The sequence below is a fragment of the Pelodiscus sinensis genome, chromosome 1 (genome assembly GCF_049634645.1).
Source record: "Pelodiscus sinensis isolate JC-2024 chromosome 1, ASM4963464v1, whole genome shotgun sequence".
Taxonomy (NCBI): domain Eukaryota; kingdom Metazoa; phylum Chordata; order Testudines; family Trionychidae; genus Pelodiscus; species Pelodiscus sinensis.
The window spans coordinates 172,537,440-172,552,747 of NC_134711.1; the positions used below are offsets into that span (position 1 = coordinate 172,537,440).

Sequence of the window (15,308 nt, forward strand, 5' to 3'; positions counted from 1 at the left end):
TTTGAACAATGTGCTTTTCCACCTAGGACAGTTGTTTCAGAGGACTGCTAAATTTCTTTCAGCTGGGATTGCTAGCACTTGGGGGCTTTAGAGGGGGCAATGTTCTGGCTTCAGGAATGGATAACACCTTTCATTTTCTTCACTCTTCTTACTGGCAGGTTGTGAAGCAGCCTTGCAATTTGGGGGAGTTTGCATAACTTATAACTCAAAGAAGCTGTTATGTAGTAGAACCTTAAAGTTAAAAATGCCTCAGGAATGGAGGCTATTTGTAACTCTGAAATATTCGTAACTATGCAAAAAAGTTATGATTGTTCTTTCAAAAGTTTACAACTGAACATTGATTTAATACAGTTTGAAACTATTCTGCACAAGAAAAATGCTAGTTTTAACCATCTAATTTAAATAAAACAAGCATAGAAAATGTCCTTATGTTGTCCAATCTTTTTTCATTTCGTCAAATCTTTTCTTTTTATTTAATAGTTGACCTTTAACAGTAGTAATGTACTGTGTTTGCTGTCCTTCCCCCTCACCTCTTTTCTACTATCTCATTGTGTGCTTGTGGTTCCAAATGACAGGTGTGGGTGACTGGTCTGTTTATAAGGCTGGAGTTTTAGTGTTTTGAGAATGGCAGCCCGGAATACTAGGGGCAAGTAAAAATCCTGGAATTACTGCAGGGAACATTCCAATATCCCAAGTCATTGTCATAAGTGATATTTTTATCAATATCCCAAGTCATTGTCATAAGTGATATTTTTATCAATAGCACAAACACTGATCTTGAAGTCCCCAGGTGCAATAGTATAGCTTTCAAGACGTGTGCAACAGAAATCCGGCACACATTCACACAGATATATACTCTTAGATTTATTACTATTAGGATCTAAATCCTAAAGAGAGCTTTCAATTTTAATATCTGGCTGCCTTTTAATGCTCAAGATTGTTCTATGAATAGCATTAGGATTTCCTCCTCTCTTCTTGTTATATGGCTTACCTTAGACTAAAATGCCATTCATTAACATCCTCAATCCTTCTAAAAATTTCTTCTTGGATTAAGGGTAGTAATTATATTTTGTGCTATTTTTAGAATTGATATTTTCCCCTTTGTATTTAAAGAAAAATACCTTTACTATTTTTTCCTATAGCTTTTTAAAGGTAAAATAGATCATTCTTCCTTCTCTGTCTACTCTTATGATCTCTCAGGGTGCGTCTATACAGCAGGGCTTAACTCAAATTCAGCTACGCAAATTGAGCTACATCAGTTGCATAGCTTATTTTGAAATTGGGAGCATCTACACAGCACTTACTTCGAAATAGAACATTCTTCCGCTGACTCCCTTGCCCCTCATACAGTGAGGGTTACAGAAGTTAGAGTATGAAGTCCTCCACTTGACAGTAGTTCAGCATTATTTCGAAATAACTGCCTGCTGTGTAGATGCAGTTATTTTGAAATACTGTTGCTGTTGTAGTCGTGACTCATAGACTTTAAGGTTAGATGGGACCATTTTGATCATCTAGTCTGACCCCCTGCACAATGCAGAGTCCTCATCTCTACTTCTAAAAGTTTTCAAATTCTGCCATAGGCATTGCAAGAAAAAGATGGTAATTAGTTAGCATTCTATGTCTGCAAGGTGTTTAGACTAGGGATGTTAGCGTATAGTTGTGTAAACAATTAACCAATAAGACTGGGCTAATCAGTCAATCCAAATGACTACATATACTCCCCTGACCCCCTTGCTGGCTCTGAGACAGAGGCAGCCAGGCAGGGGGAGTAGGAGCCGGTGCTCATGGGGAGCTAGCTTTTAAGTGTTAATAGACATCTCTATGAACATATTTGCAGTTTCATTATAGGGTACACGTGCATACCCTATCTGGAATCCTAATATAGAGCACACTTCTCAAAGAACCTTCAATTATAGTAAGTAACCTTCTCATATTGTAATGGCAATAACATTTAAATTATGCTTTCTCTCTCCTTTAGGTTCCTTATCGGTTACATGCTGTACTTGTTCATGAAGGCCAAGCTAATGCAGGACACTACTGGGCATATATATATGACCACAACCAGAGGAGATGGATGAAATATAATGATATTTCTGTGACCAAGTCAACTTGGGAGGAGTTGGAACGTGACTCTTTTGGTGGTTACAGGAATGCCAGTGCATATTGTTTAATGTATATCAATGACAAAGAGCAATTCTTGATACAAGGTAATGTTGGGGGTATATATTCAGCATGAAATACAATATGTTGAAGTTGTGCTAAAGGGGTCGATTTCCTGAGCCATTGTTGCTTTGTTGAATATTTGAACTATAGCTAATATAATTTTAGCGGAAAGTAAGTGTTTCAAATTTAAACTCTTCATATCTCATTTACATGCAAAGTCATACAGGTTGGACCTCCCTGATGCAATGCCTTTGGGAACTGCCTGGTCCCAAACGAGAAAACTTGCCAGACCAGAGGAGGTCCCTTGCCACCAGGCCCAAGCCCATTGCCTGCCACTGTCAGGCTGCCGCAAAAGGCACCCTACCTCCCCCTGCATCCCCAACTTGGCTGGGCTGCTTGCCCAGCTGCTGCTGGCTCCCTGGGCAGCACAGGCTCTGGCTCCTGCAGTTGCAGGGCAGGAGCCGGAGCTTGTGCTCAATTCCAACCCCGTGCCCCCGGGTGCTGCTGTGGTGCCCTGACCTTGCATTCCTTGTATGGTTCCAGGAAACTCCACCTCAGTCTTGTGCTGCTCTCAGTCCTGGGCTGCCGACCCCATTGCCCTGACTCCAGCTGCCCTCTTGCCCTGGGATCCCTAGGCTCCCGAGCTCTCAGGTCCGGGAGCATCTCAGGTCCTGCCGGACGAGGGATGTTGCTGGACCAGAGAGTCCTGGTTTTTGGAGGTACAACTTGTAAACCATGTTTTAGAGACTACTGTTGACTAGAACGTCACATATGCATTTAAAGTTGAGTACAAAGAAAACTAAGCTGCTGCTTCTCCCCGAATTCCCCACATTCCTATGGAGTTCAGTACAAATTCAGCAATGATATCCTGGTTTATACAATGAAATAACTGAACATTGCTTAGCTGTAGATGATCTGAAGAATAGTGTAGGCGTTTAGATAAAGCACTGCCCAAGTTATAACCCTAAAGATAGTTACTCTGTGGAGTGACATCAGATATTAGTTTTTAAAAAATCAGTGCAAAGTCAAGTGTTTACTTATGCTCATAGTTATCAATGTTTATTTTTTCTAGATGGCAAAATATACTACCCCTCCTGAATACTCAGTATAATAAAGTCATAGTGCTTCAGCATTATTAAAATAGCAAAATAAAATGTTTGCAAGAAGTCACAGTGAGGGCATAGGCTTATCAAAACACCAGAAGGCAAAACCAAAAACGTTTAATGCTAAAAGCTGTAAAATAGGTCACTTTTACATTGGTCTCAAGAATTTTTTGTACCTTCATCCACTTATGTATTTTTCATGGTGTATAAAAAAACTGAGGTTTGTTGCCAACTATTTAAATAAGCACTTCTTATTTAACTTACATTTTGAGTTCTTTCTCATGAAAAACAAAGCAAAGGAATATAGTAGCAGCCTTTTCATTCAACCCTCTCCTAACTGGCATTTATCATTTACCAAAGACCCATGAGTCCAGAGCCAGAAATGTTCGTTAGGTGGTGCTGAAGCAATGTATTTGCCAATTTATCCATAGTTTTGATTGTTGGATCAGCCCCTGATTGGTCAGTCTCAATTAGACCAGGTAAAACTTACGTACTTTGAAAATTGTCTTTTAAGATGACATGCCTTGGTAACACATCCCTTGTTTCATTAAATTATGTCTAACCAGAAACAGCGACCAGGGAGGGTATGCATATACTCTTACAGGAACACAAATGGTCACTGCACAAATACATGACAGAGAGCAGTTCTACACCTTACATTTCTTGTCTAACCTCTTGTCTATGATGTATCTTTAATCATATTCTTAATAAGTTGTGGTATCAGACTATTGGTTCCTCAATCCTCTTTTTTATAAATACACTTGAACATCTTTTATTTGGCAACCCTGGGAAACAGGGTTTGCTGGATTAAAGGTTTTGCCAGGCCTGGGAGGGAGTGAGGTGGATGGGGAGAGAACCTTTACTATTTTCTCTTCATCCGGATTTTAACAAATTAGTCCTTTGATTTTTTGAAACCACTTGTTATGGATTACGTGCATCTGCAAAACCTCACTTTCTAGAATGAAGAACTTGGATCTTTTGGTTACAATTTAGCGTCAGGCTTCCAAGCCTAGTAATAGATTTGTATAGCTTTACATTTTAAGGCTATTTTTTAAAAAGTTAGAAAACTCCCTTACTTAAAAATAAGAATCAAAATAAGCCTTGACGTTTCTAGAGCCCGGATTTGAGGCCTGCTGTCACAGGCTTCATTGGCCTCCAAGTGTGACTGTGCAAGGCTAACGAAGTTTTAGGTTCTGGGTCAGGGAATGATTACAGCTAATTAATCCCACAGTAGTTAGTAGTCTGCAGAGACCATTCTTAAATTAGAAAGCAAACTTACTCCCTGTAGCTAATATGCTCATAATGAGTTGCCTTTGCAGGTCCACACATGCCCATTCTTCTTCCTCGTTTCCTCAGGAAGTTGGTTAGTATTATGACCAAGCAGAATGGAAAGCATTTGGGCCACAGTCCTGTATGTGTTTTTACTGTGAACATTTTGATTGATAGGTTGCACATGGACCCAGAGGTTTGTCTTTCTAGGTGGTAATGAGCTTATGGTGTCAAAGTGTGTGACTTAAATTTGCAGAAACAATATACTACATTAACTCCACCTCCTGGTAAGTAAGCTTCTGGCATTTGACAAATGGAAAAAATGTGAGGCATAATTTTTATTTCATTACTTTCTCAGCTTTCAAGAATGCTTGTTCTGAATGTTCTTCATCCACAGGCATTTCTGTTGCCTTTCATTATTCTGTGAAACACATACAGTTGTGTTGTTTTACAGAAGAATTTAATAAGGAAACCGGTCAGATGCTGCTTGGAATGGATACGTTGCCTCCTGATTTAAAGGACTACGTCAAGGAAGACAATAAGCGTTTTGAAAAAGAGCTAGAAGAATGGGATGCAGAACTTGCTCAGAAAGCACAACAGGAAAAGTTGTTAGCATCTCAGACACCTAGGATGCCAGCACCCTCGTCAGCCCCAGGTTGGTCTGCATGTTTGTTTTTCCACAGCATAAAAAAACACAGGTGTAAACTATCCTATCTCTGAAGATACTGAACTATTTTACTTAAATTTGAATTTTTTTTTTACATTGAGTTCTATAAAATTAAGACATTTGGAGTAGGGATTTGGAAGTGTAACCGTGTACATGGTTAAACAATGAGCCTTCACAGCTTACCTTCATGGTTACATGAGCCTGTTTTTTATTTTCCCAAGTAAAGATTCTACATTAAAATGGAAAGGGATTTGTCTTAGTTGTTTGAAAAGTAAAATTTATTGATTGTTTGTAATGCATTTTGCAATATTAATATTTTAGATTTAAATGGTTAGATATTTTATGCCACAGTCCCACAAGAAGATTCCGGAAGACAATTTCACCCATAGACAGCCCAGGGCTGAATATGGATACTGGGTTCATCTTGAACTGGTCTTAATGCCAATTCACATATGTTAAATTTGATTTTAGACTTTTCTAATCCTAAAACTAGTTCAGTGTTTTCTTCAACTGGAAAAGATGGAACTAACTTTGAACATTGATCTAAAGCAGATGTCTGCATTATTTGACGTAACTTGCATTTTTGTGCAAGTTTCTTTTTAATCCAAATAACACTGATAGACGTAGCTATGTTAAGAATATGGAATTGCTCATCTTACATTTTTTGTCACTAAGTTCAAGCAGGAGAACCAGAGTATTTAGATCAGCCATCAAGAACTGATCTTTCAAAGCATTTGAAAGAAGATTCTGTACGAGCAATCACTAAAGCATTAGCTGAACAAGAAGACAGAAGTCCTGAAACTGTCATGCAAACGGTGAGGATATTTTCAAGCTTTTTAATACTCGTTCTTCTTATCTTGCAAGTGACAGGTATAATATTTGATAAAGAAAAAATTATTCCCTTGAAGAGAGTGTTAACTGTTCCTTAGAGTCTGTTCAGCCTGTATACACTGTCCAGAAGAAATGGAGTATACCTAAAGGCTGATCATAGAATAAAACGAGCAACGTATATACATTGTATGTTATCACACTTATTTACAAAGTACAGTATGTTGTTTGTTTAATAATGGTCACAGATGTGTTTTTGTCCACTTATAATTAATAGTTTTTTGAAATTGTGAATAGTCTAGCTACAGGAGTATATAAAGTAGTATTCCACCCAGAAAACTAAAATATTAAAAGTTTTTTAAAAATCTGAGGATTTTGAGCTGTCAGTGTCAGAGGCTGCATCAGTTGATGTAGTTTTTAAGATTAAACACTGTATTTAAGAAGGATACACATAGCGTTAGTTGAATACTGGGATGAGGGAAGCCTGAATATACTTCATTTACTAATGCTTGAATTCTTTCTGAACTAGGATCCTGTTCTAGGATGTAGTACTTGAATTCACACATCTTTGAAACAGGCCTTCATGATTCATTATATGTATATATTTAAGTTAGAATACATGTGTTATACCAGCCAGAATATTGTATAATTACTTCTTCTGTGAATCCTCTAAAGACATCCAGTACTTCACTTCAGACAGTATTCAAGTAATTTTGAGTACTGAATAGAACTACAAATAATGAGTCTGCTTCATGAATTTTTAATAAAGCTAAAATTCAATGAATTCTCCATTCAGCAGATATTCTTTTACCAACTGTAGGTACAAGTATTTGATCAAATATTTTTGCATGAATAGACAGACATTTTGAAAGCCCGTGCAAGTTTATTGAAATAATTGTTTTTTTTTAAATCAAAAGAATGTAAAATGTATCAGTTTACTATTTATTATTTTCCCATTATGGCTTAGTGAGTCATCATGGAGCAGTGAATGAACAAGTTGGGCTTGTGCAAAGTTCATGCATTCTTATAAGTACAGGCAGTCCCCGGGTTACGTACAAGATAGGGACTGTAGGTTTGTCTTAAGTTGAATCTGTATGTAAGTCGGAACTGGCATCCAGATTCAGCCGCTGCTGAAACTGACCGCCAGTTCTGACTTACATACAGATTCAACTTAAGAACCCCAAGCTTCCCCAAGTCAGCTGCTGCTGAAACTGATCGGCGCTGATTCCAGGAATCCTGGGGCAGAGCAACTCTGCCTCGGGCTTCCTGTAGTCAGCGCTGGTCAGTTTCAGCAGCGGCTGACTTGGGGACGACTTGGGGACCGCTCCTCGTTGCTACTGGACCAACCCAGCAGCACCCCAGCTGCTCTGCCCCAGGTGTCCTGATTCAGCCACTGCTGAAACTGACCAGCAGCGGCTGAATCAGGACCTGGGACAGAGCAGCTGGGGTGCTGCCGGGTTGGTCCAGTAGTGCCCAGAGCGGGCGCTGCAGGACCAATCCGCAGCGCCCCAGCTGCTCTGCTCCAGGGTCCAAAACAAAAGCCTGGTCTGCTGGGGAGGGGGCACACTAGCCGCGCCCCTCCCCCCCCCCCAGCAGACCAGGGACACGGGGAGCAGAGCCGCAGCGGCAGCGGGGTGCCGCGCCTCTGAGGCTTTGCTCTGGCAAAGTCTCAGAGGCGCGGGACCCCCCCGCGGCTGCGGCTTGAGTCCCGGTGCCTGTGGTCTGCTGAGGACGGTCCCCAGCAGACCACAGGCACCGGGACTCAAGCGGCAGCAGGGGGCGGGTTCCCCGCGCTTCTGAGGCTTTGCTCTGGCAAAGCCTCAGAAGCGCGGGAACCCGCCCGGTGCCTCTGGTCTGCTGAAGACGGTCTCCAGCAGACCAGGGGCACCGGAGCAGCTTACGAACGGGGCTTTCTCGCCCCGGAGCTCGCAGGTAGCAATCCGCTACCTCGACCTCCGGGGCGAGAAAGCCCCATTCATAAGTGCGGATCCGATGTAAGTCGGATCCGCGTAAGTCGGGGACTGCCTGTACACAACAAAAAATGTGTCCCAAGCAGTGTTCCTTTAATGTTTTCCATCCATGAGTGAAATAAATTTGTTACATGCACTGAGGTATGTATGGATGTGCATCACCAATAGAAACACATGTTGCTGGCTGTGGGCACTGTGAGCCCTTTGCTGATCAGCAGGGCAGCACCTGAATCGCTCTTGAGCGGATACTCGAGCACTTAGCTTAAGGGAACACTGTTCCTGAGTCCTAATTGTCCAGAGCTAAATCAGCCCAACTAGATCCAGGACCTAATATGTGTGCATATATACTAATAAATACTTCTATTTCACATCAAGAATTAAGATACTTCTGTGGATCGATTCCACATGGAAATAGAATCCTGGATTGTTGCTAATCAAAGCAGAAGTGCTTTTCTCCTATCTCTTAATCATTGTGATGTCAAGAGAACAGGGACACTTCTGAGTTGTGGTGAAAATCAATAGCTAATCTAACTCTTGACTCCAAGACATACTGCCACTGATACACCTAGTTTAATGTTTAGCTGGCCTTTTGCCTCCTCAAAGAAAACAATCTGTCATGTTTCATAAAATAGTAGAGCCTGGATTAGAAAAACCCATGCCATCATAGCAAAACAGACTCAGAAAATTATATGTTGTGCTTTGTTACCTCTTTGTGTTACCCCCAAAACAAGGGTATGAAACTCCTTGAGTCCTGAGTGATATCCTGCTTACCCCAGCTACTGCCTGAGTCTGATGGCTTCCCTCCAGATACACTTTGTAGATGCATACCAACTTACTTATAAATGCACGGAAAAAATACTTCAGTTCAGAGGGGCATGAAATGTACAGTCCCAGTGGTTTACAAGGTAGTGATTGGGGATGAATTAATTGTAAGAGGTAGAAATTGTATGTGTATGTTTGAGAAAACTAGATGTCTTCATGTTAAGTCTGTCACATAATGCTTTTTCTTCAAGTAGTGTCCCTATTGGTGCTCTGTCAGGTACCCTGCACTTTTGAGTTCAGATTTTTGGTAGCAGTGCCCATTTGTCCTTTATGCTCTGTATGCATACTCATGTCCCATGCCAAAGTATATAGGTCTGCAAAGGTGAACGGCTCTCATTTCCTTCTCGGCTGCTTTTGACCTAACATGGAATGCTGCACACACCTGCTTCTACTTACTGCCTTTGTGTAGTTACATACTTAGTTGTATACCATTATACATAGTTCATTTTAGGGTTTTTGTATTTTCCTTTTGCTGGTATTTTCCCAACTTGCAGAGTCATTGCAGACTTTTTTCCCCCCTCTGAGGTATGATCCTCAGACAGGGGAGAAGATTTATGCTATCTTGGCCGTTTGGAAATCCTAGTAACCAAAAGCCTCTGCGGCTGAGGCATCTGCCTCCATGCGTACAATAGTGAAAGATTTGCACTCTAATTGGATGGAATCAACAAGGAGACATCTTCAAAGATGTCTTAGGCAACGGATACCTCAGGAACCAAGAAGAGTGCAGTTGAGGCTCTGTGTGCTTCTGGTATCACGAAGATGTTTGACTGCTTCTAAAAGTTATCGGTCTGCCAAGAAGGACCCGCTATAAAAGACCTCTTCTGTTTCTGGAGGTCACATCCAGGTAAACAGATGGTACCATCAAATTTTTCTGTACTATAGTACTTCATTAAGTGCCAGAGACTGCTACATTCTGAGTCTTATCTTTGGGCATGCTTATCCCTCAGTGCAGGTGAGTCAGCACTGATGACCTCCAAAATTCCTCTGGTACTACAGGAGTTCAGATACTTAAGAGACCCTTTCATCTCCAATGAACCAGAAAGTCCATTCCTTACATGTACCATACATCTCTTAATCATTTTAAATTGGGATCCCCTGCTTCTCTGACTTACACTGCCCCAGGGGAACAGTTACCACCTTGATTAGAATGTGTGGAAAATAAATCTGATTCCTTTCACAGTTTTCTTTGTATAAGGGTCTCCTCATGGGCAGTGGGTGAATGTAGGTCTGGGGGAAGCAAGTCTTCAGCTTTGCCCCTTGTATCTGAGGCCATGTGCATCCGTGGGAAGCCAAGCCCAACCTCCATCAGAGGGGCAGGTCCTCCTGCCTACACAGTGCCTGGCCTCCAGGCTCCCACATAAACCTCCTCAGCCCCAGAGCACAGGGAGGGCGGGCGACATGTAGACCCAACTTCCTCGGCCCTGGAGCACAGGGAGAGTGAGCAGCATTTATCCCCAGACTTCCTGGCCCCGGAGCATGGGGAGAGTGGGCGGGCCTATGCCTCCCAGTTTGGGAAAGCATTGCTTTCCCTCACCTCTTATACTCACTGCCAGTGGGTCTCATGTTTATTCAGAGAGAGATTTCTTATCTCCCCGCATGGAGAGAAAAGAGGATAGATGACTCCTCATCTTTCTACAGCTGGAGGGGCAGGAGGCAAATGCTGACAAGGATACAGGACCTTGTGCAAATAGTTCCTGATGGGCTATAATGCATCCAACACCTTTTATGGCAGATGACTTTCCACAGTTCCAGGAGCTGATGAAATAAATGGTATATGTTCTTCATAAGCCTTTGGATATTTTACATTGCTCATCTTCTAAATGTGTGGCACTTCCAAATAATGAAGCTCTCTTAGAGTCAGCCAAGACAGTCCAGCAAACTCCTGCAACAATACACTCTGAATGCAAGCAAAAAAAAATAAGTTCTGGCCATGGATTAAGAATTTTTATTTTCACGTGACATCAATTTCCTTGATTGTGGATGACATTAAATCATGAGAGCCAGTGCAACACCAAGACTGTTCTATTTAACAAAGAACAAAAGCATCTTGATCTGTTTGGTCTCAAATACTCCTCACTGATACTACAGTTCAAGATAGCAAATCATTGGGAGCTCATATCAAAATTCCACTCTCTGAATCACAACAAATTTAGTGTCTTTATTTGATATTTGCTATAAGACAACCATGAACAATTTAAGACGATCATAAATGGAAGTCAGCTCTTGGCAAAAACATTTTTACAGACCTCCTTGGATGCAGCCGACATTGTAGCTTGTTCCATTTCCACTGTTATCCAACATGTACCTTGACTTCAGCAGTGCAGCTTCCGTAAAAAGATGGTCTTCTGTAGAGGGTCACAAATTATTTTCAGACTCTACCAACGAGTCCCTTCACACTTGGCCGCTCCTAGATCACCTGGAAACTATACATTTGTAAAGGAAAGGAAATTTAGCAGGTCTTGGGTGGCCCAAAGATCTTGCACAGCTTAACCTTTGGCCAAGAGACCAAAATATTCCAAAAGAAGACATATATTGCCACAACTACTTCATCCCAGCTATCTGTATTAGATAAGGTACAGTTTTGATGGATTGGTCACGTTCTCCACAGGAATTTGCTAATGCACTGTCCTGTCTCTCTTCCCCTGTCTCCCCCTTTACCTCCATGGATACTACCTTTCCCAATTCTATTCTACATGGGTGAGAATAATATCTGATAAACGGATTTTAGAGGTTATGAGAGAGAGTTATTTCATCCATTTTACCTCCACACCTTACCTGCCTCCATCTCCCCCCCCCTTCTTGCATGCACACATACCTTCCCCTTCTCTCTTTGGGGACGCATCTCAATCAGTTGCTGAGACAAGATGTCATCTCCCTTTTACATTTAGGGGTTATAGAATAAGGTTCAATACAGCACAAGGGAGAGTGGTTTTATTCCAAGTGCTTTGTGTTCATTTTGGAGACCAGAGGATGGAGACCAATATCAGATCTCAGACATCTAAACAGTTATCTCAAATAGGTTATCCCTAGCTGACAGTTCAGTTGGATAGGTTTTAATAGGGCTTTCTGGATTCCATGATAACCAAGGCTTACTTACCCCTGGACAGAATCACAAACCTGTTTGTAGGACTCAGAAGTTCTCAAACCTTGGCAAATAATTTTCTTCAGATGTAGGGCCATATGGCAACTTGTGTCCTCATAAACCAACATGCCAGATGACATCTCTAGTATTTTAAAGGGATGGCTGAGGACTCTTAACACGCCGAACAAGCACAACCTAGATAGACAGGACTCTGTTCTAATTGATTCTGACTTCCTAAGTATGTGGAAGAAACCTTCCAAACTTTGTATGGGAGTTCCTTTCTTTCAGGTTCCGCTCATCACTATCACTTCAGATCCATCTTTCTAGGGATAAGGAACTCAGCTCAAATCACACATTATGCAGGGCAAGTGGTCTCCTCAAGAGGGTTTTCTGCACATCAGTGATCTGCAGCAGAAGGGTATGCTCCACTTTCTTCCACTGAACAGAGCCAAATCTATCCCAGTCATAACAGATAATGCAACCAGCATATTCTACATCAATTGTCAGTGTGGGTTGTGCTCCCCTTCACTTCCAGCACTGAAATGGTGTATAGCTAACTAGACAGTGATCATCTTCCCTTCCAGGTATTAAGAACACCATGGTGGACCATCTTAGTAGATATATCTGAATTACACCTGGGAGCTGGATTCACGAGTTCTCAGCAGGATTTATCTAACCTGGAGTTTTTCAGAAGTGGACTTTTTTGCTCTTCACTCAGTACAAAGTGCAAGGAGTTTTGTTTGAGAGGCAGACGTGGACCTCAATCACTAGGAGACTGCTTCCTCATCTCGTGGATAAAGGGCCTCCTTTATGCATATTGGCAAATACTATTGCTCTTGAAAGTTCAAAGTCAAGTAAGACAAGGCCAAAGTTACGTTGATTGCATTGTCTTGCAGGGAAAAGTTTGGTGTCCTTATGATTTGCTTCCCATCTACTACTGCAACTTCTGATTAGTTCTTGTTTGCTGGCTCAGGATGCTTTACCCCACTCTGGAAGTTCTCAGGCCATAGGTGTTTTTAAACAGCAGAAAGAAATCCATGTGACATGCTTAACTTCAAAAATGGAGATACTACCTTCTCCTTTCATTTTCCTTTCTTCTCACAGCCATCTTCTCCTTCCTTCTGTTCTGCTCCCTTTCTCATATTAACCTTCTCTCTCAAGCCTAGAAAAGCTTTTGATAAGTCACGTGTCAGTCACCACCACAGTAGTTGACTTCTTGTATTTATGTCCTCAGCCTTTTATGTGCTTCTGTACTTCCAAGGGTAAGCGCTTCAGGACAAAAACTTTGTTGTCTTTTGTGTTTATACAGTGTTTGAGACAATGAGGCCTGTTCATTATTGGAACTTCTGGGTTCTAATAGAATGTAAACAGTTGTTGTGCTTCTAACAGAATACAGATGTTAGAGGTTTTTGTTTCTCTGACACATAATGGCGTGGATTAGAGTCCTATGGCAGATCATCACCTGAAGTAAGTTTTGATAGCTCTGTTGAAGTCAATGGAGCTCTGACAGTTTGATTTCAGTGGAGCTGTGACAATTTACGTCAGCTGAGGATCTGTCCCCGACGTCAAAAAAGAAATTGCCACAAGAGTATGTTAGTCATACAGTAACAGAGAAGGTGTGACCATTACTATGACAATTTTACAGCAAAAAGCAAAATCACTTTTCTAGAAAGATGTTAAGATAAATTGAAGACCAAGACTTGAGGAAACTTTCAGAGTGTAATATTCATTACTTAAATTCAAATGCATGAATAAATCTTATTTCAAAAATCCTAATAGTGAGAAAATGCAGGTGATCTAATACCATAAAGACTAGCAAATCCTAGCAACACAGACCATTTTACTTAGCAAATCCTAGCAACACAGATCATTTTACTTAGCAAATCCTAGCAACACAGATCATTTTACTTATCTGTCACTTTATTACTTTTTTCTTTTCTTTTTTTTTCTGATTTCTTTCACACTCACGATGATTTTTTCCTGCAGAGCTCTGATAACACCCCAGCTCAACTAGCACCTAACCAGCGAGTTGTAGAAGTGGAGATTCCTGATGTAGGGACTTTTGTGATTGAGTCAAAGGAGGGTGGTTATGACGATGAGGTACCTTTGATTGCAGTCTTGTGCACAGTTCCTACATTGGTGTTTTCTTTTGCTGGCTGGTGTGAGAATTTTTGGCATGTTTGCACATTGTGATGCTTAACAGATATCTGCACAACTAGAAGTTTAGCAATTTATGGTGATAACGATCTCTTGCAATTTGCAACGAAAATATGAAAAGATGGAAACAGTGGACACATTTTCTGTGTGGTGTGAAATGATTATAGAAAGGCACACATTTGTGCCTTTTAGCTATTTAGCTATTGAAAATTGAGAATTATTTTAGGCTAAGCTTAGTCCGTTAAAGATATTTGTGAACAACTAAGTTACTTTAAAAAAAACCGTAAAAATAATAAATGAATTTCTGAATTTTCTTGCTTTCGTAAGTTGAGTAAAGTTAAGATTCAAACTACATATCTTATCTACCAAGCTTAGGGTATGTCTACACTGCACAGCTATTTAGGGGTACTGGAAATAATTACCCCGCATCTACACAATCAGCCCACTGTGTTTCCTGGCTTGACTTTTCCATTTTGAGGGTTTTTTAATGCTTGGGTTCCAACTTCCTTACTACTTATCCTCCCTATATATATATAAATGTTCCTGTGGGACGACAGTGTGATGTCATCATGTCGTCTGCATCTTCATGCTGCCACTGCTGCCCACCTTCATCCTCAGCCATGTGGTCATCTCCTCTCTCTGGTGCTGCAGGGAGGCAGGAACTGCACAACTTCTCCCCTTCCCCGTGCTCTGGGGAGGCGGGAGCTGCGCGGCTTCCTCCTTCCCTCTGTTCCCACATGCACGCTCCGTCCCCCTGCTAGTGAATGGGATAGGGATGGGGGTGCAGGATCTGGGCAGGAGATGGGATGCAGGAGTGGGCTGTAGATAGGATGTCTGGCCTGGGAGAGGGTGCAGGAGCAAGGGAGGGTGCAGGAGCTGGCTGATGGCAGGGTGTGGGGCCAATGGGGATGGTGCAGGAGCAGACTGGTGATGGGGCATAGTGGCCAGAGTGGGCGGGAGGGGGTTGGCAGGCGTACTGTAGCGAGCAGGGGGTGCAGCCCCCCTAGTTTCTTGTTAAAGAAGAAAAGTATAATGAGAAAAGGGATACACTGGGAATGTTGTTTAATATTTCTGATTTGTTTCATAATTTCATTCCTATGGCATCATTATTAAAAAAGTAAATGAAAGGAAAAGGTAATCCTCAGGGCTTGACAAATAATACAGTCTACTCACCAGTGGCGAGTAGATTGTAACCTGGAAAAGCAGGGTTCAGGTGATCTGCGCATGTGCAGATCGCCAGACAGCGC

General features: G+C 41.6%; 1 protein-coding gene across 3 annotated transcripts in view; it reads left to right on the top strand.

Moving 5' to 3' along the window:
• USP25 (ubiquitin specific peptidase 25) overlaps positions 1-15,308 on the top strand; it is a 131,682-nt gene that overhangs the window by 99,728 nt on the left and 16,646 nt on the right. For 2 of the 3 annotated variants that reach the window (XM_075909871.1, XM_075909879.1), the window contains exons 15-17: positions 1,979-2,207; positions 4,990-5,190; positions 5,878-6,017. In XM_075909871.1, the coding sequence (XP_075765986.1) occupies positions 1,979-2,207; positions 4,990-5,190; positions 5,878-6,017 (570 nt within the window). Of the gene's footprint in view, positions 1-1,978; positions 2,208-4,989; positions 5,191-5,877; positions 6,018-13,890; positions 14,005-15,308 lie in introns of all 3 variants that reach the window. The other variant, XM_075909861.1, reaches the window with a different exon arrangement.